The 24,675-nt window shown below is 45.0% G+C and overlaps 1 protein-coding gene across 1 annotated transcript in view; it reads right to left on the bottom strand.

Annotated features, from left to right (window-relative positions):
• The window catches only part of DNHD1 (dynein heavy chain domain 1), a gene marked incomplete at its 5' end in the record, with an annotated part of 53,901 nt that overhangs the window by 26,479 nt on the left and 2,747 nt on the right, over window positions 1-24,675 (bottom strand). Inside the window, 15 exon segments of the mRNA XM_084242802.1 lie at window positions 796-1,003; window positions 1,536-1,630; window positions 2,029-2,227; window positions 2,323-2,450; window positions 3,909-4,190; window positions 4,193-4,397; window positions 5,123-5,280; window positions 9,663-9,906; window positions 9,982-10,247; window positions 13,829-13,880; window positions 14,010-14,147; window positions 14,252-14,506; window positions 18,692-18,848; window positions 20,765-20,875; window positions 20,952-21,155. Coding sequence (XP_084098928.1) covers window positions 796-1,003; window positions 1,536-1,630; window positions 2,029-2,227; window positions 2,323-2,450; window positions 3,909-4,190; window positions 4,193-4,397; window positions 5,123-5,280; window positions 9,663-9,906; window positions 9,982-10,247; window positions 13,829-13,880; window positions 14,010-14,147; window positions 14,252-14,506; window positions 18,692-18,848; window positions 20,765-20,875; window positions 20,952-21,155 — 2,702 coding nt within the window.

Below are 24,675 nucleotides of genomic sequence, written 5' to 3'. Positions count from 1 at the left end.
TAAAAATCTTTAGCCAATGTATGCCTCGTATGTTATGCTTTCCCTCTTGACTTTTTGAATTTACACTTGGGTTCAACTGTGCAGGAAAAGAGAATTTCTCTAGTAGCCTTCCGCTAATTTGGACGTCCATACACATGCTGTTGCCTTTGCCTGGAATGTCTTTCTCTCCTTGCAAGTCTGGCAAACGCCTACTCCTAAGAAATCAGCATGAGGCCTCTACCTATGGAAAGGGAAGAGTTCTCTGACTCCCTGATCCTTAGAAGCTGGTCGCCATTCTGAAACGCTACAGCCTCAGCTAGGTGTGCTGTCATGCACCTGTCCTTATTCTATTGACCCATCTCACTGGACTGTGAGCTCTTGAGGGACAAGACTTTTGTCTGTTAACCTCAGCATCTTCTGTGTTTGGCCTAGAGGAGGCAGGTGACATGGGGATAAAAGAGAATAGTAAGGTAGCAGGGCACAATCTAGAGACAGAGCACTGAAAGGTGGAGCAACGTGGCAGGAGGAAAGTCTTAGTACACTCAATAGGGAAGGACTTCTGCAGAAGAGGCTAGGCATGGGGTAGGCCCCCAAGAAGATTAAGAATGTATGGACGCTAGATGGAAAAACTTATCTCAGAACAGACTGATGTCTCAGGCTGTCCAGCATGGATGGGCCTGACCAGGGAAGCCAGATTGGGCAGGGCCTGGTGGACAAGCTGGATTATGCTCCCCCAGTCCCTTCTGTCCCCTCCCTTCTTTCCTCCCCCCACCCCATTTTTGGGACTGGCACAGGGCCACAAGGGCTGGGTCTCACCTGAAAGAATGAAGGTGCCACTATCCATTTCCACTACCTTCCAATGCGGACTGCGAAGCATTTGCTTCTTGGAGCGCTCATAGGCTGGGGGCTCATAGGGCACATGCAGGATGAAGTTGAGCAGACGCAATTGGTGTGTTTCCCAGGCTCGCTGCAGCTGCCGGAGGGTCTCTTGGGTTTGAATTCGTTCCCTTTCACCCTGCCAGAGCTAGAAGAGCTGGTTCTCAGGAACCAGGACTGGGTCATGGCCCAGAGGATAGCCTCGGAGTTGGGACTCAGGGCCAGGGCTCACAGGAGTGGAAGGCTTGGAGATAAAGGAGGAACAGGCCTCAGGGTTCAAAGACAGATTCTCAGCAGCACACTCTGGGCCAGTGTGTTCTGCCTTGAAACCCACTCTCCGGGCTCCAGCTGAGCAGGTAACACCTTACTCGGCTTGTGCTTCTTTGGAACAACTGCCATCCTATATGCCCACGATTGCAGGGCTGCTACCCACTTGCTTTCTCTCGGAGACACTGAGTCACAGAATCTGGAACCACCCATCAGACACCCATCTGGAACCTTAAGGAGACCATGCTCAGCTTTCAGGCAGGCCAGGCAATTTTAAACCCCCATCCAATTTTCCACTTGCCAGTATCTACTGGCCCCATGTCTCAAGGGCTGCTGGACCTCAACTAGCTCTATTAGATCTTAGCCAGCAGGTCCAGGACTTGCACCACCTCTCTTCCCACTATGTGTCCCACCTGATTGATTCGATCTGCAAACTCCAGTAGTGGACACGAGAGCAGCTGGCCCAGTGTTAGAAGTTCTATGTTGTGGACACTGTCCAGCCCTAAGGCTGGAGACAGAGGGGACAAGTCAGAGCAATGCCCAGTATTTGGCAGAGTCCAGCCCATATCTCAGAGCCCAGGTCCCTGACACAACGCCCAGGCCAGCCCAGGCCAGCCCACCTCATTTCCGATCCCGGACAGCACATCTCATTGCCCAACACAGAGCAGAGCGGAGAGCTCAGAACTTAAGGTTCAAAGTGTAACTCAGTTCAAATTTAAGACTCCAACCTGTGCCCAGCCCAGGTCAGCAAAGAGGACCCACGTGGTAGTGAGGGAGGCTGGAAATGTTTGTCCCTGTGGGGGAAGGCAGGGAGCAACCCAGGGAAGAAGGTGTTTCCAACAGGAGCAACAGGGATCTCAGTTGTTGCAGCTCCTCACACTTATGTCCTTCCTGACCCAAACACACCTCGCAGGAGAGCATGGCAGTTGATGTTCTGCAGGGAGAGGCTGTCCAACTTGTTAAGCAAAGGCAGATAGCTGCGGAACTCCTCCAGCATGCGCATGCAGCGTTGCAGAACGGGGCTGGGCACCCCCAGGTTTGCACTCATCCTTGCCGCCTCTGTCAGCCAGCCATCCGTCTTCTCCTTGGCCATAGCCAGGCTGAACTGTAGGGTGAGGGATTCACAGTCAGCTGGAGACCCTTCCCCACCCCCAAACCTCCAGATTCCCAGGCAGGAGTTCCAAGGGTGGGTGCCAGCACCTTGGCGAAGGCCATGCACTTCCACTCACTGATATTTTCAGAGATAAGTCGGTAGAGGTGCCAGATGCGCTGCTGCTGCACGATGGGCCGAGTCCCGCAGGCCGGCACAGTAACGGGACTCGGATGCCCTGAGGGACAGGACTGGATGAGGCTGGGGCTGCGTATGTGCAGGGAGTGGTGTGGGGGTGGCATAGGGACAATGGGAATGGTCAGACAAGAGCCCATAAGGACATAAGGGAGGGTCCAAAAAGTTCTTGGGGGAGGGGTGGTGCCTAAAATTGTTCTGGACAACCATGGAGGTGGAGACAATTATTCTAAGGAAAGAATGTCTAGAAAATGTGATGGCAGTGAAACGGAAGGGTTCCTCTTCTATTAGTCTCCATCTTGCTTACTCTTCTCAGTCACACCAGACCTGAGTGCTTCTCAGCTACACCAGGCATGCTCCCTCCCTGCTCAGAGCCTTGGACAGGCAGTCCATTCTTTCTGGAACACTGCTCCCTCAGAGAAGCATGTGGCTTGCTCCCTCACCAAATTCAAGTCCTTGCTCCAGCATCACCTTCTGAATGAGGCCTACGCAGACCATCCCATTAGAAATGTCTATCTACCCTTCTTAGTGTGCTTGATTCCCCTTACATGGTCTTTCTCCCCCAGTTAGAATGTTGGGCCCATGAGGGTGGGGCTTTTGTCATTTGTTCCTTGATAAACCTCAACCTTGGTGCACAGCAGGCACTCAACTAATACATGTTGAATGAATGAATGAGTTCAATGAGATGCATATGAAAAAGGTCTGGCCCACCACAGGAACACAAGGGCCAGAAAGCACCATCAGGTATAAACAGTATCTTTGACACTCCCTGCCATGTTTACCTCTGGCCACTATTTCCTTCCTCCATTTCACAAGCTACTGGTCAGTTCTTAATAATTTATATTCAGTTGTGAGACACGTGTCAAATGTAATTTGCAAAGCATAATCATTATGGTACTTCAAGGATATTACAACAAATTTCATCTTATTCACTTGAATTCAGCATGTGACTGCATCTGAGCAAGAACGCTAAGACCACAGAGGTCTTTACGTGTGAAGGGAACTGGCCTAGCTGCACCACTGTATAGAAGTGCTAAGCCAGTAGCTCCATCCTGGTCTCCTCCTGGGAGCCAAAGAGGCACTCAGCAGCCACCTCTCTATGCCACGCTTGCTGGACGCAGTGGCTGTTGACCATCAAGCCCTGTTTTCACCCAGCACCTGCTGCCTGGGGCAGGGCTGGACAGAGCAGGCTACATACTGCATGGAAGACTCCTTCCATTTCTCCTGCATGGTTTTTAGTCCTCAGTCCCCACAGCATTCTAATGGAACCTATCTGCCTTTCCCATCAGACCGTGAGCCCCCTGCATCCTTACCCTAGGCACAACACTTGACATACCCAATGGCTGACAATTTTGTCTTGCAATTTATTATTTATAACAGGACTAATGAAGGTGTGTGATTCCCAAAGCTCGCTGAGGATCACTCAGGACATAGGCCCTGAGTTCCAGCCCTCAGCTCAGTGGGAAGGTCTAGCAGGAGGAAGCGGGGCTCTTGGGTATACCCGTGAAGGTGGTGAAGGCATGGCGCAGTTCACTGAGGTGCTTGGCTGTGTTCTGGAACTGACGCTCCAGGGAGATGAGCTGGCGCTCAATAGCCCTCTGCTCCTGCTGGGGATCCATGAAGGGGCCAGACAGGGCCTTTCGAAGCAGGCCTTCCAGCTCTGCCAGCGCCGCTGTCATCAGCTGCTGCAGCTTGGGGATGATGGCGTGTCGCTTGCTGAGCAGGAGCTCTGAGGCCTGGTTTTTCTCAAACTGAAATGCCTCCCACATATCCAGAAGCTGCAAGGAAGCAGAAGGCAGCCAAGTAGATGTGGTTGTGGGGAGGAATTGGGAGGGACCAGAGATCCCTTGAATCGCCTGCTCACCATCATGTCCAGCTCCTCATTCTCAGCACTGAAGTGGCTTAAGTGTTTGCGGATGAGTTCATGGAGTGACCACACGTATTCCATTCTCTCCTCCAGTGCCAAGTATTTCTCGTTGGCCTCGTTCAACTGCAGGGACTACGGCATGAGACCAGTACCCCCACAACCCTGCATGCCTATTTGAACCCACCCCTGAGGGGCACTCCCACTTGCCCAAGGCTCCAGACCCCAGCAGTCACTTTTAAGCCAATTGGGATCAGGGGCAATCTGGGATTAGATCCCCATCTGGGGCCTCCTTGGTAGTGCAAGGGGTTAAGCATCAGCACTATGAAGTTATTGGCAGCCACTGCAGCACTAGTTCAATCCCCGGCCAGGGAGGTGACCCACATGGAACAGCAGACCTCTCCTGTCTCACCCGCTGCTCCCCTCAGCAGTGTATTTCAGTCAGTCCACCTGTTCTGCTTCTCACTCTGTCTCTGGTAAATCTTCTCACCACCCCACACTTCTGGCCTACACCCCAGCTCTAATGTACACAAATAAATAAAATAAATATTAAAAAAAATAGATCCCCATCTGACTCAGGTCTCTCTGAAGACAGCATAGTTCTGCCCCCACCAAATCATTACCCTGGAGGCAGTGCTTATATCCCTACCTAACTGTCAGAGAGCAGAAGTGTGTTTCCAAAAGCAGGCATCTCCCTGCCACAAGCAACCAGGAGCCACAAGAACAGGCCGAGAATCATTAAGGGCATGCTCTTAAGCAGTGTTCCTGTTGTGAGCTCAGCTGAGACCTGAAGAGTATGGGGAGCATTTGGGCCCTGGATAAGCTGGGAAGGAAAGATGGAAAGAGCCCACCTTCTGGGAGCAGCGTGCAATGGTGTGAATGTCCATGCTGATGGTTTGGAAGGCCTCCATGAAGTCTGTGAGCTCTGCCATTAGCTGTTGACTGTAAATCCTGCACTCATCCTGTACCTGCATAAGAATGTCCTTCCTGATGCTCTCCAGCTTGGATTCTAAAGACAGGCGAGGGTTAGGCATCAGAAAGTGCATAAAAAAGAAGGGGTAGGTATTTGGGAGAGTTGGGGTCCAGAGTGGAAACAGGGTTCAAGCCATGAATTTATTCCTTCACTCATGGAACACTTTACTGGACCCCTGGTCAATGTCCAGGCAGCTGCCATATACCAGGGCTTGTGCTGATCTCCAGGGGAAACAAGAGTGAGTAAGACAGAAAGGATTCTACACTCAGAAGTTCACAATATGGTGGCAGAAACAGATATAAATGTACAATCACAAACCAGTGAGATAAATGCTCCTCAAGCCCCTAGGACCTTTCATCCTGGCACAGCAAAGGGAGAAGAGGCCAGGGAAGCTGGCCAAAGCTGAACGTGTTCTGCAGTTAATCTTCCAAGAGCAAGATGCACATCAAGCAGATATAGCAGCACATGCAAAGGCAAGGGAGTGACATGCTCGAGGCCAGCAGAATCCCTATCAGCTATGAAAGTTTTCCGGGATCTTCCTGCCTGCCTCTCTCTAGCAGAAGAGGTAACAAGAAGAGTGTACAATATGTCTTTTATTCTCAAGGATTAAAGGAAAGAAGCTGTCAGGCAAATATGGAGCTAGAAAATGATCTGAGGAGTTACCTTTGGGAATACAAACAACTCTGCTATCTCCAAGAACAGGAATAAGACCAACGTGCACCTCATCAGAGCTAAGACACCACCGGCAGTTAAGAAGCACCACGACTTTTATGTACCACGAGTTAAAAAATGATGCCATCTAAACTCAATCTTTATATACCTCGTAAGTTCAGAGATGTTAAGGTATGCACAAAGCAGCAAAATAGAACAGAAATGTGGATGCAGCATAGCATGAAATACAGTATGCACCTTCCCACATACCAGGCACAGTGCCAATTACTTGGCTATGTCAAGTCGTTTTAATTTTCACAGAACCCTTTGAGATAGAAATCGCTAATTAGCCTTTTTGGATGGCAAACAAACTGAGGCTCAGAGAGATTAGCAATTTATCAGTAATCACACAGTGGCAGAGCAAGGATTGAGACTCACATAACCAGACTCCACCCAATTACATTTTGAGGAGTGAAAAGTCAATCTACTTATCCCCTATGAGCATCTCTGCAACAAGAAAGTGGAAGAGAGTTTGGGGACAATAATGTGTTTGGAAACTTGGAGGAGGTAACCCAGGGGACGAGGCACCAAGAACTGAGAACTGAGAAAATCAAGAGAGTGGGAACCTAGCATAGGTGGTATCCAAGGTTGGAAAGAACAGAGGGACATGGATTCATCCTTTTTCAAAGTGCCCCCCCTGGCCTCTCACAGCAGTGCAGTCAGTTGTGCGGCTCCATCAGGCAGAGAGGCGCTCAACAGCGCCACCGTGTGGTTGGGAGTTGCTTTTGGTGATAGAAACAACTTGACTTTCTCCAACCACAGGAATAACCACTACCTCACCAAATTAAAGAGATAGGATAAAATACCAGTACTCCGTAGGGTGGGATGTTGGAGACGGATGGGAAAAAAGACTTGAGATATATTTAGAGGCAGAAGTATGGAAAAGATTTAGCAATAAGTTGGATGTGGTGGAATTAGGGAGAGAGAAAAGGATGAATGCAAACTTCTGCAAAGAAGTTCAGCAGATAAGATAATGATGTCATTCGCTGTTCAAGGGAGCCCAGCTAAACAAGGAACAGAGTTGGAAGGTTAAGAAGACAAATTAAGGGCCTCCCTGGTGGCGCAAGGGGTTAAGCACTGCACTATGAAGCAATCCACAGCCTCTGCAACACGAGTTCGATTCCTGGCCGGCCAGGGAGCAACCCACATGGCAAGACAGACCTCTCCTGTCTCGCCCGCTGCTCCCCTCAGTAGTGTATTCAGTCAGTCTGCCTGTTCTGTTCCCTGCTGTGTTTCTAGTAGATCCTCTGACCCCCCACATCTCTGGCCTGTACCCCAGCTCTTGTATGCATAAATAAATAAATCTTTAAAAAAAATAAAAAAGAAGACAAATTAGACCACTAAGAAGGATAAGAGTAGACAGGGGTTAAGGTGAAATGAGAAAATTAAGCACCTACTGTGTGTCTCACTCCATGGCAGGAGTGAGAAATACTATCTCATTTAATCCTCCTTACTATCACCATGTGAGTGACTGCATTATTATATTCATGTTATAAATGAAATGAAGCTCAGGCTTCTGAGGTTTTCAGTATCTAGTTTAAAAAAAAAAATAGAGGGCCTCCCCGGTGGCGCAGCAGTTGAGCGCTGGGTTTCGAAGCTGCCCACAGCCTCTTCAGCGCGGGTTCGATCCCCAGCTGCTCCCCGGCCACCGCAGGAGGGTCCCACATGGCGCGCAGACCTCTCCTGCCGCCCACTGCTCCCCTCAGCAGTGTACTTCGGTCCTTCTGCCTGCTCTGCTCCCCTCTCTGGCTCTGGTGAATTCTCTCACCCTCTTGCGCTTCTGACTGTACCCAGTGCATGTATAATCAACCAACCAAACAAACAAACAAATACATAAAGCATGCCTCTATAAAAAAAAAAAATAGAACTAGGATCTGCTTTTCTCTTTCTACCTGCTCCTCTGGAAGAATCCTGTTGATCCTGGAGTAAGGATCAAGAAGGTAACAAGCTAGAAAGAACAGAGACTTCTCAAGCAACGATGGGGCAAAGTTCACCTAAAACAGGATGGGAAAAAAAGCAGACCAATCACAGGTCCTCCCTGCTCCTGTATGGCCAGCCTGAACCCTCTAGGCCTTTAGAGGGGGGCAAAGCAGGGAGTTTTTCTAGCCCATAAGACTCCTAACAGGGAATGTATCTCATATGCTGAAGGCCGAAGGCAGGGAGGGCTGGCCAGGAAAACATTTTCAAGCAAACTCTTTCAGGCCCCAGTTCCAAAGCAGACCTTGGAGAGAGGGCAAGGGGTCCATGGGTCTCAGAGTATCTAGTCTCTGCAGAAGTGGACACTACTGTTTATTGCCATCCTTGGGGCTTAGGTGAGGAAACAGAACCACCTCCTGTTTCCTAGAACAAGTCACCGGCTTCACAATCGGCCCCACTGTTTGTGAGCCTCTGTTAGGCCAGGTCCTAGCTAGCTAGTAAATTATTTAGCAAGTAAATAATAGCAGGAGACATCTTTCCCATGGGAAGGGATAAAGAGTAAAGAACTAAGACTAGGTCTTACTTATCAGAGAACCAGGCAGAGCAACAACTTGGCCTTGGCAAGGGCAAGAAGAAGAAAACTGAGATGGGTCTGGGAGAAAACAAGCATGGGCTTGAGCTCCACCGTCCATGTGGAACTTTAGGAAGATACTACCTTGCAGGGCACCCTTATGTTAACATGAGATAGTCAGGGATGAATGAAATCACAGTGAGATGTGTTGTGGCAGTAAGAGGGCCAAATAGAAAGCTCCCAAGTGCACCAGAGATTCCAAATGGCAGGCGATATAGAAGAAAGCAGAGCTGATACCAGTGCGCTTCCTGTGTTGAAAGATAAGGGACCCTGAGCACTAGGGAGTGGCCAACCCAAGACAAAGACTGGCTGAAGAGCTCAATAAAACCTCAAGGATCTGCAGCTGCTGAAGCAGGGCTGAGTTTGCAAAGGTGCTCACTCTGGGGTCTACCAGTCACGAGAACACACCCCGGTTATACCAGCTCAGGACACCAAAGTCAGTGGAGGGCAGAGACCTCAGTGAGGGCCAACAGAAGGCAGCAAAGCACAGCACACATCCCAGAGCCCTCTCCAATGTCAGATGTCACCTCAGAAAGAAAAAGGAACAGAGGACTCTTGAGAATAAAAGCAACCAAGAACTGTAGTATGAATTTTGAATTGAGCAAATACCCTAATAGACTGAATTAGACCAAAATTAACTGCTTTAAATGAAAAGTACTTTCACATTCAATTGGAATATATTCTTTCATCAGCAGCAGAAATTGGACTACAGAGTAAAACACCACCAGTTAAAGAGTAACTTTTTACACATGCAAATTGTAGTGTCAATTTTGAGTCTGTTACAAATGGGGAGGAGGTCCTCTTGACTCCTGAGAGTCTGTAAAAATCTGAACTTAGTAGATGAAGGAGCAGGTTGAGATTGTTCTTGGTCACATTTGGTTTGAAGTATTTGCATGTCATAAGAAGACAAAGTGTCAGATGACAGGGTGTGATTCCTAAGGCGGAAGGAAAATGAGCAGAGCCAAAGCGCATGGAGAGGTTGTCTTGGAGAATGATCACACCTTAAATCGCAAGGGGAAAGGGCTGCAACTTGGGGCTTTGAGGGGCTCTACAGATCCAATGAGGGCCCTGACCCTAGGGGATATTCCAGACCCAAGGAGGACCCTGTAGGTAAGGTAAGGATGGCAGAAGGAACAGACAAAGGGTAGGCAGCACTCACCTGTATCTGCCCGTATGTCACAGCAGTTCAGCAGCAGCAGCCTGCCTTTTGTGATCAACTCGGTAGGTATATTAGAGACACGGCTCTGCCAAACATTGAGATTGCTCACCAGCGTCACATAATTCTTGATGGGACAACCTCTCAAAGACTCCAGTTTCTGAGGTCCCCAGGTTTGCAGGAACTCATAAATGCCTGTCATCCAGTGATGCTCCCTGCAGAATTCCTGTACCTCACTCAGCATGTCCTAGGGAGTACAGAGGTGGGAGGTTAAGACAGAACAGGGTGGACACCACTTCCACTCCTAAACCTCTGTTCTCACCTGCAGCAGGGTCTGTTGCGTAGCCAGGGCCTGCTGGATTTGCAGGTTGTTCCCCAGGTCCTCTTGCAGCTGCTTATGATTGGGGGGCAAGTACTGGCCCCGAAGTCGGTACCCACGGACCTCCAGGGTATCAGTAATTGCATGAGTATTCCAGGGCAACACCAATCCTGTGTTCGGGCCGCAGAAGATGCGCACAGCATCACTGGGCTGGCTCTGGAGCTTGGGCGTCAAGATTTCTGTGTTCGTGTCCTCTTCTTCATCTTCTTCTAGTGGGGCACATGCCATGATTGTCCATGAGTGGCCCCCAAAGCCTCCACACCACCTCTCCCTCTACCCTGAGTGTGGACACACATATTGCACACACACACACGAACACATTTCCTGCTCACGAGTGAGCTTATACATACATCTATATCACAAACAGTACACCAACACCAGACCCACTAGGGGACTACAGTTGGTAAGGTCAGAGGCAGAACAGAATTTACTCTAGTTAGTATGAGCAAAGGGGTCATTATTATGAAGTATTAAGTTGTTAGTGGTTAGAAGAGCAGAAAACTGAAAACATTCTAGGCTGAGCATTGAGGACTCTGTGCTGCCTGGCAAACTGGAACACCACAGCTATAAAAGCACACTGCCTGTCATGACCCCACCAGAATGAATAGCACATGCGGGGCCTCTCTCCCTTACTTAGCTCACTTGTGAATTAAGTCTCATGTAGATCTAAATCAGTACGACACCCAGCTGCAAGGGTAGTTTGTAGCAGTCCAGACTTAGTAGAGCAGAGCGGGGGAAGGATACTGGGCATGCCAGGCCTCAGCATCTGCCCCAAGGAGCATTCTTGAATCCAGCCTCCCCTTTAACTTCCTAGGAGCTTAGGAACTAGTTAATTTCAGCATCTAATTTCAGCATCTGTGTTAGAACTCTGTACAGATGGGGAGGGGAGGAATATATCCAGAAATGAGATCCATTCTACCAACACCCAAACACTGCAGTGCTCCCAAGGCTCAGCCCTCAAATCTCGGCTGTTCTCCATCTGTACTCACTCTCTAAGAGAGCTCATTCAGTTTCATGGCGTTAAATACCATCTCTTTGCTCCCATATTTATCTCCAGCTCACATCTCTCCCTGAATCCCGGTCCCACATAAACCACTGCCTATTCCACAAATGAGCTCTGATTTCTCTGATTTTCTACCCCCATCCTCTCATAGTCCCCCTGTTTCTTCCAGCTTCAGTAAATGGACACTCCATTTCTCCAGTTGCTCAAGTCTGAAACTTTTGAATCATCTTTGATATTTCTCTTCTATACAATACACCCAAGTATTACAAAATCCTGTTGACTGTCCATTCAAAATATATCTAGATTCCAACCTCTACCCACCTCATGCCCTCCTCTCTCCAGCCCATGTCACCATCAAATCTACCGCCATTATGTAATAGCCTCTGAATGTATGTCCTAGCTTTGGTCCTTGCCTCCAACATCTTACAGTCACTGCCCCACATAACAACAAGAATGAGTCTTTAAACATAGTACTAGAAAGGATTCTGGGACGGTGGTGGCAGTGACAGGATAGTTTTGATTTCTCTCTAAAATACCATATAAAATGACATAAAGTGACTGCACAAATTAGGTAGTAAAACCAAAAACCCATGGATAATGTTTTTAACAAAATGGGGACAAGAAATCCTTACAAACTCTAAAATACAAGTGGGTGGGGACAAACCATCCACAGCTTCAGAGCCACTTCACATCATTGTAAGTGGGGAAGAAGAAGCAGAGGGGACAGTGATGCACATGGCAGAAACGAGACTTAGGAGCACCTCACAAGGGCCCACATGCACTTGCTGGAAAGCAGAAGCCAGTTTGAGAATGGCAGGTATAACTGGAGAGGTGTCTCCTGCTCAGCAGGCAGGTGACGTAAGCTCTGTAAAAGCTGAAGTAGTTATGTCCTGTGAACTCCTGAAACTAACTAGCCAGGGCTCACTTCTGGGATGGAGCTCAACCACTAAGGATAAGCTGCTGGGGTAGAACACAAACTGAGCTGCATGAAAGCAATAGAGAAAAAAAAAAAAAAAAGAAAAGGCACTGATACCAGTGGGAGAGAGAAACGAAAAACAGGGTATGTCAGAAAGCTGCACATCATTTTTTTTTTTTTTTTGAGTGGGGGGAACATTACAGAAAGACAAAAAAAAAAAAAGGAAATGGAGAGGTTAGGAAACTATTTTGAACCAAAAGTTCTACTTCTTCTAAGAGTTTAGAAAAGTCAGTTTTTCTAAAACAAACTGAAAAGTGTCAAAATCACACCACATACAAAGCTCTTAAATGGAAAAAGAGAATATGGATTAGTATAACATCTTTATGAGCAGAATAAATCATATTAAGAAAGATCAAAACAAGCCCCATTTCAAAACAAGCTAAGACACCAGAAAAATGATATGTCAAGAAAGAACAACATGGAACAGAACTGGAAAAACACAGAAATTCTGTAACAGAAAGCAGCAAAGAATAAGAAATAAAAGGGGAAAAAAATCATTTCACAATGAAAACTGAACCACAAAATAGCATGAGAAAATAAACTTAACAGTTTTTTTATCTTAAAATTTAGATAATGCCTTAAGAAAAATAAAAGGTAAAGGTAAAGATAATTATAAAATTTTTAAAAGATTAAAAAAAAAAAGGGCCTCCCTGGTGGCACAAGGGATTGAGCACCACACTATGGGGCAATCTACAGTCTCTGCAACATGAGTTCAATCCCCTGCTGGCCAGGGAGCAACCCATATGGCACAGCAGACCTTTCTTGACTCTCCTGCTGCTCCCCTCAGCAGTGTACTTCGTCACTCTGCCTGTTCTGCTCCCCACTCTGGCTCTGGTGAATTCTCTCACCCTCCCGCATTTCTGACTGTACCCAGTGCTTGTATAAATAAATAAAATCTAAAAAAAAAAAATGAAATAAAATAAAAGTAAAAAGGACAACCCACAACATTACAGATAGCTCTACTTTCACTAAATTTAGGATAAATTCTAAAGCGCTATAGAAGACAGTACTCTTTTAATCTCCAAACAATACTGTAAGTTTGGTATTTTTGTTATGCCCATTTTACAGATTAGTCTGATTCTAAAGTCCTTCTTCTTTCCACTGCACTATGTAAAGCACATTATCAACAGTCTTTATCAATTAACCTAGATTCATTGGGGGGGATGTGCTCCCCTTGGTGGGATTTGTGAAAGACATGGGCTCCTTTCAATGAACCTTTTTCTCCTTGGCATCTATTTCCTAAAATTAACTCTGTCTTTTAATCATCTTAATACATACAGACTGGTTGAATGGGAAATGAAAAAGCATCTGCATGTCAGATGTTCATGAATGCAGTTAATGATTTTACTTATGACAGCATTAGTATTCCAAGTAAAGGAAATGTGAAGATGCACTTCCTCCCTGATGGCTAGTAAGTTTGAGGATTGATAAGCATAAAATAGCTCAATAATACACAGGACTTATTCTATAGGAAATAAATAACAGCTGAATAAAATAAATACTGAACAAGCAGAGTTCTTCAAACAAGTACAGATTTACTTAGCAATCAAATTCAACAGTAAATGAAATGCTGTTTGACATTAGAAAAAAAATTTATGGAGTCTGGACAAATCAGGAAGGACAGTGTACTCATTTCATACTCAGACACATAAGCCCAGACATGAACAAAAGCACCCTTCCTGGCTCTCTCCCTAACACAAGCATGCAGACCCAGTTTAAAGCTGCTCCATCCACACCCAAGGCCTGACACACAACATATGCCCTTTCCTTCCCTCTACCTTCCTAGCCCCTGCCTAGGTCTCCTTAAATACCTTCATAATACAGGAAATCCGAAGGGGTCTTCAGGTCTGCAGATTGTATTATCTTCATGCCAAGATATGGAGAAGAAACAGAAATGGAAAGCAGGGAGAGTTCAGACCAGGTAGAACGCTGATTATGGAGAGCCGGAATTGGGAGCTCAGAGAGCCAACCTCCCTGCCCAACCCAGAATACCTTCAGGACAGAGGCCATGACAGACTGTATACCCCCAGTTAGAATCTGGATTATATTTTCAATGTAGGGCTCATGAGATAGTTGGCCAGAATCATCAAAAACCAACTGTGCTAAGAGCAAGGGATTCTGTCTTGGGGCCTATAAAAGAATGGTGAGGAGAAATCATGGGGCTAAATGTCAATACCCAGCACCCCAGTCCCCAGTAGCCCACCCCACACATGCCACCCACCCCACCACCTCACTTGCAGGACGTTGGCCACAAAAGAGGTGATTTCCCTCTCTATAATAGACACGAGGCTCTGGCAAATCATGTAGTCTACCAGGCGGGCCAACTGTCCCAGCTGTAGCAACCAGGAATCCGCCTGCTTCAGCTTCTGCTCCAGCTGCTGGCACTGTACCCGATGAAGGTAGATGGAGCCTTGGCCTTTCCTGATCCTCTTGCAGTTCTTCACTCGCTCCTGCATGCCCTGTTGCATGTGATATGTGTCCTCATGAACCTGTCAGCATAGAGAGTAGATAACTCAGTGGAGAAAGAGAAAGGCAGGGCAAACCAGCCTCCCACTGGTCTGTGCGAAATCTCAGGTCTTAGAACCAGAGTCCTAGGACTTAGAGATGCACTTGGAGGACTCTTTTTAGTAGAGATTAGCCTCAGAGATCTTTAAGGGGCCAAAGTAGATGCAGAATGTAAAAGACTTATTAAAAGGCCACAATGTGTAAATTTGATAGACCAGGCCTGTTTACTGAAAGCCCCCAGAGTGGACCTCAAAATTTGAGAATATGAAAATAAGAAGTTCACAATGCACAGAATAGTCATGAAAAGGCCGACAGGGTAAGTCAGGGTTGACCCAGCATTTGGACTCCAATCATTAGGGTTGGGGGACGTGGCCTCTGACATGCATACTGTTGCCTTAAGTTACAGTAGAAGCTGCCTCTGGGTACTGATCTAGACTTATATTAGGGGAGAGGGAATGTGGGATAAAAGCCTGGGAACTTCTTTGTGCATTCTTCTTAGATCTGAGAGCTTCCTGAGGCTACAAAGGTTTTTGACAGATGTCACCTCTTTGGGCTTGTCCTTTCAATTGCCAGGTCATATGGTGTTTCTATTTTTAACTTTTTAAGGTAAATACAGATTGCCTCCCTGGTGGCTCAAGGGGTTAAGATGCAACTTATGAAGCAACCCACAGCCACCGCAGCATGAGTTTGATTTCCCGGCCAGCCGGGGAGGTGACCCACATGGCACAGCAGACCTCTCCTGACTCGCCTGCTACTCCTCTCAGCAGTGTATTTCAGTAGATGTGCCTATTCTGCTCCCCACTCTGTCACTGGTGAATCCTCTCACCCCCCACACCTCTGGCCTGTACCCCAGTTCTTATATGCATAAATAAATAAATCTTTAAAAAAATAAATAGAGATTGCTCCATAATGGTTTCACCAATTCACATCCCCCCAACAAATTCACATCTTTTATATCCAAATGCTCCACAGCACTTTCTGTTGGGGTCTTTTGGGCACGTTTATTCCCATGGGTGTGAGACGGCATCTCATTGTAGTTTTAATCTGTATCTCTCTTATTAGAAGTAATGATGAACAATTTTTTCATATGTCTTTTGCATTTATGTCTCTTATCCACCATGAATTTTTGCACATGATATAGTGTTTATTAGAAAACTACAATGTTTTAATACCAATTATAAAGGTGACAAAATTTTCAAACAAATTTGATATTTGATAAATACCAAATAATAAATCTATGAAATACATTCAAGATGTCTACAGGAAATCTCTAAAACCTCAATAAGAGGAATTAAAAATGTCAAAATAAATGAAGAGATACATGTTTATGGATTAGAAAACTAAATATTGTTAATATATCAGTTCTCCCCCAAATTAGGTTCAAAGTAAAAAAATTCCAGTAAATTACTTTGTGAAAATTGACAAGCTAATTCTAAATTCAAAGAACCTTGAAGAGCCAGATATCCTGAATAACAAAAAGTTGTAGGAATTCCATTTCCAGATATCAAGACTTATTATAACACTGTAATAATCAAGTGAGTGTGATTTGAGAAAAAGACATCCCTGTAATTATATGGGGGAAAGACAGTCTTTTCAATAAATGGGAAAAATGAAAACTCATACCACATATAAAAATTAATCTGAAATGGATCATATGCCCAAATGTGAAAGACAGGTAATGAAATCTCTGGAAGAAAACAGGATAATATCTACATGATTTTGGCATAGGCACAGATTTCTTAAACCAGGACTCAACAATGTCTATGATACATAATATTTGACACAGGATTCATATTCACATTATATGGAAAAACTCTCATAAGTTAATGGGGGGAGGGGAAGACAACCCAATTTAAAAATGAGCAAGAGAGTTGGATACTTCACAGAAGAGAACACCAAAATGGCCCAGAAACATATGAAAAGATCCTCAACAACATTGGTGTTCACAGAAATACAAATTAAAGCCACTAAAACCCCTAAAATTAAAAGCTCTGATCATAGGACAAGATGTCTCCTACATTGTTGGTGGGATTATAAACTGGTATAACCACTCTAGAAGACTGTTTGGAATACTCTAGAATACTGTTTGCAGCACAAACATTTTCCCCACTTCAGAAATTCCACTTCTGATATATATACACAAAGAAATGACTGCCTATGTCCACAGAAGACATGTACAAGAAGGTTCAAAAGTGTTATTCACAATAGAAAAAAGCTAGAACAAACCCATATTTCCATCAATAAGCAAATTAGTAAATAAACTGTGGTACATTCATACAGGGGAAATACTGTGCAGCAATACAAGAGGGACGTAATGCCTATGGGTGAATCTTCCTAATACAATGTTAAGTGAACAAGGTTCATTATGCATAAATCTCACTAATATAATGTTAAGTCAAAAAAGATCACATGTTCTCTGCATCCATCTATATGAAATTCAAAATCAGACAAAGTTAATTTATGGTGACAGGGGTCAGAGTAGTTAGTTTTATATGGTTATTGATAAGAAAGGTACCAGAGCATTTGCTCCGGTGCGGGAAACGTTCTACTTACCGTCTAGATATCTCTATCTTTATCTGGGTGGTGGGTATGTGGCCATATATACATATACACACACATACATACATACATATATATATATATATATACACACAATGCAAAAAATTCAACAAATTGCACATTAAAACATTTACATCATGTAAATTATACCTTAATTTAAAAATTACTGACTATAAAAAATTATAACAATTTTTATAACACTAAAACAAAGATGGAATTTAAAAGTGGGAGACAGGAAAAGGCTGTGAGCAGCTGCTCACCCTGGCCTTCTGCCCCAGACAGTTAAATGCAATGGCAGCTCCAGCTTTTGTCTAGAGGCTAAAGGCTGCTGCCTCCTCCTCACTCCTGGGCCATGGCTTCAGGGTCCTGACTCTCCTGCTGTCATTGGCCTCTTTCTCCTAAGCCTCTTAAGAGAAACGGAATTTCCTCATCAGCCACATTTCTACAACACCAAAGACTGTTCCTGAAGGGTCCAATCAGAACAAACCAATAAAACATGCTGAGACTCTGTTCACTAGAAATTCTTAAAACTGTGGAGTTGTTCTGGAACACCTTTTTTTTTTTTGTATAAAGACTCTTGTAGGTTTTTGGGTTATATCAGGGAACAAGACAAAGATCTCTACCACTGTGTAGCTCACATACTGTCAGGGGAGTTAACCCATAAATGTATTAAATTATATGATATGTTAAAAGGTGACAGGGAATACAGAAAAAGAAAAAGAGTGGATGACGAGAATAAGGTGTTTTGGGAAGGGGATTTGGCTATTTAAAATCTTGTAAAATTTTTTTGCCATAGGTATTTAAAATATTTATTATGGAAAATTTAAGATTTCAGCCAAGAACTGAAAATAGAAGCCACTGATTCCTCTTGGGACTATAAATTCCTTACAGGGAAGGCCATCTTTGAGACCTTGGTGTTCTGCCCCTAGTGATTAACCTTATGTGAAGAAGTTTAGAGCAACACGTGGAAAACCTGGCTCAAGTCAGGCAAAGCAGGCCTCCTTCATATCACTTCTCATTTCACAAAATCTGGGCGGTCCTCTCTCTTAGGACTAGACAAACTGCCATAGTAATTAGCCAGAAAACTGAATATCTAATCCCACCTAACAGACAACAATCTATGGGGACAGGTCATGGGCAGGAGGCAAGTATGCAGAAGGCCCCCCAGAGTTCCAGGCAGGCAGTATGTATGGCAGGTGCAAGCAGGCATAACTAGAAAGGACTCCATCACTGATTGGCAGCCTTGGAGGCCTGCCAACAGTTCAAGACAGGTTCAAAGATAAGCCCCGCAGCATGAAAGATCAAGATTTCAATTCTCAAATTCCCTAATGGCCCGAGCCCAAACAACTAAGAAAACAGATGCTCTGTTCATTGTCTTCCCTATTCAAGGCCAGGACCTACCCTTGCAGAAAGACTGTGTCTCAGCCACTGACCCCTATACTGACCCATCCACTCCAGAGCAGCGGCTGTTGATGCTGGGCAGGGCAATGATGGAGCCAACCACAGAGTATTTGCCACACAAGGAATATGAGAAGCTTAAACAAGAGGAGGCTGGAACTCTGGGGAGCTCAGCTTGGAGCACAGTTTCACAGTAAACTAGAGCCTCTTACCAGTTGGACAATGGATGTGCACAGGCACAGGCATCGATGCAGCAGCCGTACAGCCTTGTGGTTTTCCTTTGCTAGAGCCCGCTGCAGGTCTAGAAGCTCATAAGTCTGATCTGGCTCCTTGGGTAGCCAAGACACAGACTGCAGTTCCTGCAGAAGCCTGGAATCAAGGGTTAAATGTTCATGTCAAGTGACCTTTCTCCTATGAGAAATGGCCAAATAGATTCCAAGTTCTGACCTAGAAGGAGCAACTACAGAGCTTCCCCTTCAAAAAGGGGAAGCTGGGGGCCCTAAAACTATAGATGGACAACTGAGTTTTAAGATCAAAAGTGATGAACCTGGGGCCTCCCTGGTGGGGCAGCGGTTAAAGACACAGCACTATCAAGCTATCACCACCCACTGCAGTATCCGGGAGGCCAGGGAGCATCCCACATAGCACAGCACACTCTCCTGTCTCGCCCGCTGCTCCCCTCAGAAGTGTACTTTAGTAGATCTGCCTATTCTGCTCCCCACTTTCTCTGGTGAATCCTCTCACCCCCATTCCCCCACACTTCTGGTATACACCCCAGTTCTTGTATGCATGAATAAACAAATCTTTTTTTAAAAAAAGTGATGAACCTGCAACTTTCCTAAGGTTGACAATACCTGAGGAATTTTCTCTTCTGTTATTCACTCCCTCATCTCACATCTGCCAAGAGAACTCCACATCTCTAAACCCCCAATAGGGCCTCACTGGTGGCACAGGCGGTTGAGCACAGCACTGGGAAGCTGTCCGCAGCCTCTGCAATGCCAGTTCCGGTTTGATCCCCACCGGCCTGGGAGCAACCCACATGGTGCTGCAGACCTCTCCTGTCTCTCCCGCTGCTCCCCTCAGCAGTGTATTTCGTCAGTCTGCCTGTTCTGTTCCCCACTCTGTCTCTGGTATATCCTCTCATCCTCCCGCACATCTGGCCTGTACCCGGGCCTTGTATAAATAAAATAAATCTTAAAAAAAAAAAGAAGAAAGACCCCCAATAAACAGAGGATGATGATAATGGGTGCCATTTATTTAGTTAGCATCTACTGGACATGGTATATTATACTCACAATGTCATTTAATTCTCACTACAGCTGTGTAACAGAAATCTTTATCATTTGCTCTCAGATCAGGAAAATTGAAGTTCAAAAGAGTAAAATCCCATGCCCTTATGTTTTTAATGATTCCACCATAATCAGGCTAGGCTGGAGTGTGCCTCAAGCAAAGGTTCCAAAAGGGTAGCCCGAGATCAAATTCAGATTGAAAACCTTTTTAAAGCACAAAGAGTTGACCAACATAGTGTTAAAACAAAATTTGAGCTAACCAGGCAAAATTATGAAATCTAACAACAAAACGTGTCTTTTCCAAGAATTCCTCAAAAATGAGGTGGCTGACAAGCTGGATCCATTTTCCCAAGTTAACAGTCAGCCGGGACTAAGTAAAAACTGTCCTGTTTAAAGGTAATCACCAGGCTGTAGGCCGGTGTACCTCCTTGTGTCTTGCACAAACCCAACTGCATTTCCTCAAGAGCTCTTGCTTGGGTCCTGTAGGCACTTGAGTTTGCAACTTCTGTTATTATAACTGGAGTAGCTTTGAAGTTGTGCAAAGAGACCCAGCAAGTCCTGAAAATTACTAACCTTTTCCAAAAAGGAATCCAAGTAATACCTTTTGGAAAGAGTGGAGAATTTGCATTTAAACACCCCAGTTAGAGCTTCCAGGCTTGGTACTTAATAATTGTGTAATGTGGGCCAAGTTGATGGATTAAAACATAATTACATATATTAGGTATATTCAGAATATATCATACAGAGAAAAAACTGGTTACTTAAAATATGTAAACTCTGACCTCACTGTATATGTGACAGGAAAAAAGGCTAGAAGGATATGCAACAAAATGTTCATAGTGGTTATTTATGGGGAGTCTGAAAAAAGATTTCTTCCCTTTGTGCTTTTTCATATTTTCAACAAAGTAGATATCATTAGTTTGTTAATATATATATGTGTGTATGTATCTATATATATTTTTTAAACCTAGTAAAGTTGTGTTTTGAAGACCTTACCTGCTGATATGGAGCAGCCCAACTCCAAAGTGAGGCACAGCAGAGAGAAGATGCTTCCCTAGTAAAGTGCGGCACCGGCGCAGCCCCAGCAACTTCACATTCTTCTTCCAACTACAAATCAAAGGGCCATGATTGGAGGCTGCTGCTGGCAACACTCTCCCCAAATCCCACACCCATCATTACCTACCAGTGCAAGGCCTTGCGTAAGAGGCAATACTTGAAGAAGGGGATGAACTGGAGCTTTTGCCAGAGGACAGAGTGGCGGTGCCAGGTACCCAGCGTTATGGTCTCACCGCCATCCACAGGATGTACATGCAGGATCCCGAAGGGAGAGATGATGTAGTGCTCAGGATTCACCTTCTTTGGTGGCACCACCACAAGGTTGTAGGGCCTTTAAAAAGATTAGTGGGTTCTTGGGAATTGTGCAGACTTTAGGAAGGGAAGGAAGGAAGACAGAAGATGGAAAAAAAAAGGCAGGAAAACAGAAGAAAGTGGGAAGGAGGGAATGAGAACAGAAGGACTTTCAAACCAGAAAGATGGAATATGTATCATAAAGAAGAAATGGAAACCAAAGATAGATGGGCAGGAAGAAGGCACCCAGCCATTTATCTCTAGACTCAGATAGCTACATCCATTCCATCAGCTCTAAGATACCATCAGCTGTAAACTGCAGCATTGTTTTGAACCACTAAAATGAAAAAATGCTGTTACTAGGACATTCCACCAGTTTGTAAATGCATCCAATGTTGAAATATGAAAAAAATGTTCATCTCAGAAATCGTAAAACATGTATATCCCTAGTTACTGAAATAATATGCAGAGATAAAGAAGGAATGTTGCTTGGAGTAATTGAGACTGGGAAAAAGCAGAGGGCATCCAGAAGACTAGACACAGACCCAAACAAGTCACTTAAGAACAACTAGAATAACTGGGTAAAGTATCTGCCTAAAATATGAAAATCATCCAAAGGCATCCAATCAGAGAAGCTACAAATTAAATGCCCTGGGTTGTGTAGTGGGACCCTGGTTACAGTCACCTCTCTCCTTGGTACAGAAGTTGCCTACATGGCAAATGTTGGCTTTCTGAGCCTGTTGAAAGCTCTGCAACTTTACTCAGCCTTTGAGGAAATGACACACAGCTGCCTCTATGGGAGTCAACAGGGGCCTCTCTCTGGGAAAAATCAGCACCAAAGGTTAACTAAATTCACTTCACTGTGTTTCCTTCTTTGGCAGGTATTAGCCCTGTAATTCCTCACTGTCTTTTTATTTCTACTGTTTATAGATCCTTGTATATATGCCCAACTATCTTTGATTCTGCAGATACTGACTGAGCTGGTAAAGTGAGTTTATCACTGAGCTGAAAGCCCTAAACTTGTCATTTTCTTTCTGTAAACTCTACCCCACAATGCTATCATTATTATCCTGACCATCACACGGGCAAGAGTAGCAACCACTAGGTGTCAGTAGGTAGCTGATCACATTTGACCACAGGCAATAATTGAATTAGCTGTGATGCCACTACATGTCATAGGTTACAAGTATCCTATTTCCCACAAGCAAGGAGCTCAGTGATGGTCCACGCCAAGAATGATACCAAACCAACACCAGAATCCCAATCTTGAGGCTTGTTTCCTCGGAGCATGCCTGATACCAAGCACAGGTTTCCCTGGCTATTCATTAATTTATATGGAAAAACTTTTGAGGCTTCCCAGACCCCCAAAATAACCTACAAAATCATACCAAATAGGAACTATATGACCTAGCAATTCCACTCTTCTACCCCCAAAAATTAAAAAAACACTAACTTGAAGGGTCATATGCACTGCTGTGTTCACTGCAGCATTATTTGTAATAGCCAAGTTACAGAAACAACCAAACTGCCCAACAACAGAAGAGTGGGTTAAGAGGATGTGACATATATACCTGATGGAATACTACTCGGGCATAAAAAAGATGAAATTTTGCCATTTGTGACAACATGGATGGAGGAAATCGTGCTATGCTACATAAGTCAGGAGAAGAAAGATAAATACATGATGAGTCAATTCATATGTGGAGCACAGGGAAACAAAACAAATGAAGGGACAAAATTAAACCAAAGCAAACACCAGAAATCTAACTGCAGAATTGAGGCCACCTGAGGGGGAGGATGTGGTGTGGGTATCAAAAGGGGATCAGGGGTGCATGGACTATGATGGAGGATTATGGGTGCTTTACTGGCTGGTGTGGTATGGTACATACATGTGAAGAGGCGTGACCTCTTCTTCTAAATCATATAGTGTTGTGACCTAATGGTACCTCAATAAACATAATACAATTTTAATTAATTAAAAGGTGTTTGAGGACTGAAAAAGTAAAAAGAGAACACTAAGGTAGCACAGAGATATTAACTACAGGAAAAGGATGCCAGGCCTAAAACTGGAGGAAGAAAGGGAAGATATTTGGCTTCTTACAAGCCTGATGTTGGATCAAGGAACCATAATGGTGTAACTGCTCCTAAATGTTAATTTCCTAAAGCACTGGAGGAGGGGCTCAGAGGGCGGGGGTTAGGGTGAAGGAGATGTTGGCTGGCTGTTAGTAGCACCTATGGGATTTAGAGGCGGGATCTTTGCAGCAGAGTTGTGACTCAGAACTCTGACCGGAAGGTGCCACCAAGCTAGTATTGGTACCTCTCAGGATCATGAAGAGGATAATTCAGGGAGTGCCCACTGCCAATGTGAACAATCATTTCTGAGGCAATGCTGACAAGAGCAAGCAAAGGGAGGAGAGTTTCTTCTCTTTCCTACTGCCCAATCTCCTTCTACCACCCCCTATTAATCAAACCTAACCGGAAGTCAGTTGAAAGAGGAGAAATGAAGTTTGTAGACTCCCAGCCCCAATATCAAAAGCAAAGAGATGGTGGCATAACTGGCATACTGCTCTCAGGGGACATTTGTTAAGTGAATTGATGGGTAAATGACGGATGACAGGAATCATCGGTGTCACCAAGGTTCAGCAGAAAGAGATCAGTTTATTTGGGAAATAAGACTCTTGGGGAGGGTTAAGACAGTCCTAGGTTTAAATCCTGTTTCCACCAGTTACTATGATGGCTTTGGACAAATTACTTAGCCTTTCTGTGATTTAGTCTGTTAATTTACATATGGAAGTAACAGTAGCACCTACTCAGTAAATGAAGATTAAATAATGTGTAATTAGTATAACGACTGGTATATAAAAAGACTTGATTAATGGTAATTTTCATTATTATTTCTGGAAAGATGGGACTCAAAAAGGGCTTTTACAAATATGTAAGATTTAGATCTAATGGAAGAAAGTCAACCAATGCATCTTGAGTCATGACTTGTTTTTATAGTTCTGGAAATAAAAGTAGGGCAGGGAGGCAGCAGTTAAAAAGAAAGCATACTTTGTTTCAAGGAACAAGATGCCTTGGGAAACACAAAGCTTCCCTGACAGTGCAATGATAACAGAATACCTGAGTGCTGCACTGCAGTTGGAGAGTACCTTCAATCTCCCCAGGCTATGGCCAAATGTTTCTATCATTCCAGGATAGAATAAAGAAGACAGGCAAAAAGTAGAAAAGGATGAATAAGACAAAAGACTAGGAGAGCACAGGGGAGCAAAAGAGGCCAAGAGTGGAGATGAGAAAAAGGGAGAGTGGGCCTCCCCGGTGGCGCAGCGGTTGAGCGCTGGGTTGCAAAGCTGCCCGCAGCCTCTGTGGCGCCGGTTCAATCCCCGGCTGCTCCCCGGCCACCAGAGGAGGGTCCCACATGGCGCGCAGACCTCTCCTGCCGCCCGCTGCTCCCCTCAGCAGTGTACTTCAGTCCTTCTGCCTGCTCTGCTCCCCGCTCTGGCTCTGGTGAATTCTCTCACCCTCCCGCACTTCTGACTCTACCCAGTGCATGTATAAACAAA

Source organism: Talpa europaea, assembly GCF_964194135.1.
Source record: "Talpa europaea genome assembly, chromosome: 1".
In the NCBI taxonomy this organism is placed as follows: domain Eukaryota; kingdom Metazoa; phylum Chordata; class Mammalia; order Eulipotyphla; family Talpidae; genus Talpa; species Talpa europaea.
The sequence above is the reverse complement of the archived record's forward strand: the minus strand, read 5'-3'. Positions and strand labels throughout refer to the sequence as shown.